Source organism: Sinocyclocheilus anshuiensis, unplaced genomic scaffold, assembly GCF_001515605.1.
Source record: "Sinocyclocheilus anshuiensis isolate Anshui unplaced genomic scaffold, SAMN03320099.WGS_v1.1 scaffold2081, whole genome shotgun sequence".
In the NCBI taxonomy this organism is placed as follows: Eukaryota; Metazoa; Chordata; class Actinopteri; order Cypriniformes; family Cyprinidae; genus Sinocyclocheilus; species Sinocyclocheilus anshuiensis.
This window is the reverse complement of record NW_015548360.1, coordinates 110,834-113,958: the sequence shown is the minus strand read 5'-3', so window position 1 is coordinate 113,958 and position 3,125 is coordinate 110,834. Positions and strand designations below refer to the sequence as shown.

The 3,125-nt window shown below is 32.0% G+C and overlaps 1 protein-coding gene across 1 annotated transcript in view; it reads left to right on the top strand.

Annotated features, from left to right (window-relative positions):
• igf2bp3 (insulin-like growth factor 2 mRNA binding protein 3) overlaps positions 1–3,125 on the top strand; it is a 34,860-nt gene that overhangs the window by 28,337 nt on the left and 3,398 nt on the right. Inside the window, exon 12 of the mRNA XM_016444598.1 lies at positions 3,089–3,124. Within this exon, the coding sequence (XP_016300084.1) occupies positions 3,089–3,124 (36 nt within the window). The remainder of the gene's footprint in view (positions 1–3,088; position 3,125) is intronic.

Here is a 3,125-nt window from a genome sequence, read left to right as displayed (position 1 = left end):
GTTCTCAGGTGGCAATGATTCATACCTGACCATCAGTGGACCTGGTCATCACTGGTCATCTGAGGTAGTGCTACAAAAACTCAATAAACTGGTCTATATTATAAATTCTAGAATTCTAAGTTCTGTATTATAAACTGTCTCTCTCTCTCTCTCTCTCTCTCTCTCTATATATATGTATATATATATGTATATATATATATATAAACAAGAAGCATTTTGTATGATCCCTATTATTTTGGTAAAATAATGAACATTTAGCAGATTCTGCTAGGTGTATGTAAACTTTTGACTTCAACTGTGTATATATATAGTGTGTATGTCTACTCTACAGTAGATCAGACATCAGTCTGGGTCTCAGGAGGATATATTCATCTTTGATCAATAGACATCTCTGTAAATGCAAACAAAATGGATGTTCTTTATTTCATTCTAGGTTTTACACACAAATCGGCTCCTATGAAGATTGAACATGTTTATATTTTATAACCTCATTAAACATCTATAAAAAGTGACAGATTCTAGCAGTTCATGAGAACATATTGAAAGGTTTTTACCTTAAATGTAAGAGCAACTGTCCACTGTAAAGACTCCTGGAATTTTAATGTTAAACATGTTTGTTTGTTTATTTGACCAAAAAAAAAAAAAGTGAGTACACTATTTGTCAAGGATAACACAATAAAGGATAACATCAAAGTAGCTATTAACTACAATAGGTTAATTTGTTGAACTATTTTAATATTGAACAAAGTAATAATAAAAAAAGATTTTCTTAGTGTTTTTAAACCTGTACCTGTAATGACAACTTCCAATATTTATAATTTTTGGCAGACAATTTTTTAAAAATTGCTGTATAGTATGTAGTTTAATATTCCTGACATATGACAGTATGTAAATTTTTGGAATTGTAACCTTTGTTGGAAAAGTAAATAAATTATTTAATTGTTTGATTGTTATATATATATAACACTGTGAACATTGTATGATACTATAAACAATAAAAACGTACAGTATGTCTGCTCTTTTAAAGTAAAACACATACTCAAGCACAGGATTCAGAAAAAATATTTTGGTGTTGTTTTAGGTGAACAATATCTATATGTATTGCCTGTAAAGTCCATTTATAGCCTTTACACAGCAGCATGACTCTTTACATGTTTAAAAACCAGCTAATTTCAAGACGCTGACGTCACGTCAGGTCGTCACGTGGGTCACCCGCTCAGTAAGACGCTCAAAGTACAAGACGTTCGATCGCTCGGTCGGTCGTTCAGACGTTTGATTTTGGCATGGAGTACGTGCCATAGTCAACTGTTTCACGGCAAACAAAAGAACATGGCTTCAACAACTCCCTCGTCTGTTTGCACGTATAGCATGACAAATATTAAACTGCACTTGAAGCTTTTGTAAAATTACAAATGAAACCCCAAAAACTGTATATGGCATCATCACGAAGAAGACAAACTATATGTTTATACATGAAATTCTGGAGGGGACGTTGGATGGCGTCACGTGGTGACGTTAAGGACGTGCCATTAATCGAACTATGTACTATAACATGTAAAACGGGAACATGAAAGGAATATTCTAAAAGCAACTCATGTAAACACCTTAATCATAATATTGTCTTATTTAGAATAAGGTAAATAATTAGATTACTGATGTCCATGTAAACGTAGTCATTGTGTCTATATCGGCTAATTAGTAGCTGTGTTGTCTATTGCCTATTGTCAAGAGACTTGACTTGAGTTGTTCTCAAGTTGAATATTTGCTCAATTGACATTGGTAGATTTATATAAAATAAAAACAAAAAGACCCCCAAATAGCTGGTCGATTATAAATGTGAAAAACATTATTGAAAGTAACAATACAAGGGAGATTAATTAAAATAGTATTTTTTCTATGACCATTTACATCCCCTGACTTTTTTTTTTTTTTTTTTTTCAACTGCTATGCCTTTTTTTAAACCTCTTCATATGTAAATTGAGCAGCAGCGGTTTCAACTGTAATGCAAACTTAATTTTTTATTTTGGGATTTTTGCTGGTGTGCCCGTTTAATAAATGCCTCATTAGATGTGACTTTAGCAGCTTTGTTCAACAGCAGTTTTTTTTTTTTTTGCATTCAAATACACACATCTTATGTTAAACCCATACTTAATTTATATTCACAAAAAGTGGTGAATGGAATGAATTTACCCTTAACAAATTCATAGGAAATGAATCCAGTTATAAATCAAATATCTATTATTCTTTTTCGTCTCATGTATTTAAGGAAAATAAAAATGACCATATTGTATATACAAGTTGTAGAATTGATCACACAAGACTTACTCATGTATGTTTATTGAAAGAATTGATTTTATATGATTTTTCTAATTCTTCATTGACTTTATGGTCCTGCTTTAAATGATGCTTGGACATGTTTTTACTAAAAGTACATTAACATTTTTGAAATTCTTCTGGGAAAATACTAGAACTATTAAATATAATTCTTAAAGTAGCATTTAGTTTTGCTTTTTAAAATAATGTATAGAATTCATTGTAGTAAGACTTTTAAATCTTATTATTTGAGTCTGCATTTAGAGTACAATTAATTTTGCGCGCGTGCGTCACGGATAAGAACAGACTGAATTAGGCAATTTATTAAAAATATTCTACCAAAACAGTTATAGTATCTCTCCTACATGTATTATCTCACTATAACTGGGTGAGCAGATTTTCTGGTTGTTGAATAGGCAGGGTGTTTATATCCGGTTAATATCAGGGTTGTGTGAGAATGAGCTGTTTTTGCTGCGTACTTGGAATAAATGGTGCTTTTGGTTTGGGATGGGTGAGTTATGAACATGGCAATATTTCCAAGCCATGTGAATTTAAAAGATCAAGTCTTGATTCCTCGTTGTAACCTCTGTTGCTAGTGAATAGGTGACTTGTTAAAAGATTTTTTTAGAATAGTTAATTGACTGTGAGTGAATGTTTCCCAGGATGTTGTTTGTCTGTTTTGTTGTATGTTCTCTGGATGCGTCACCATAAAAGCAGATTTATTTGGTGTTGAATGTGTGATCATAACTCATCATAAGTGTATTTGTGTCAGCAGGCACAGGTGGAGTCGGAAACCGTGCACCTCTTCATTC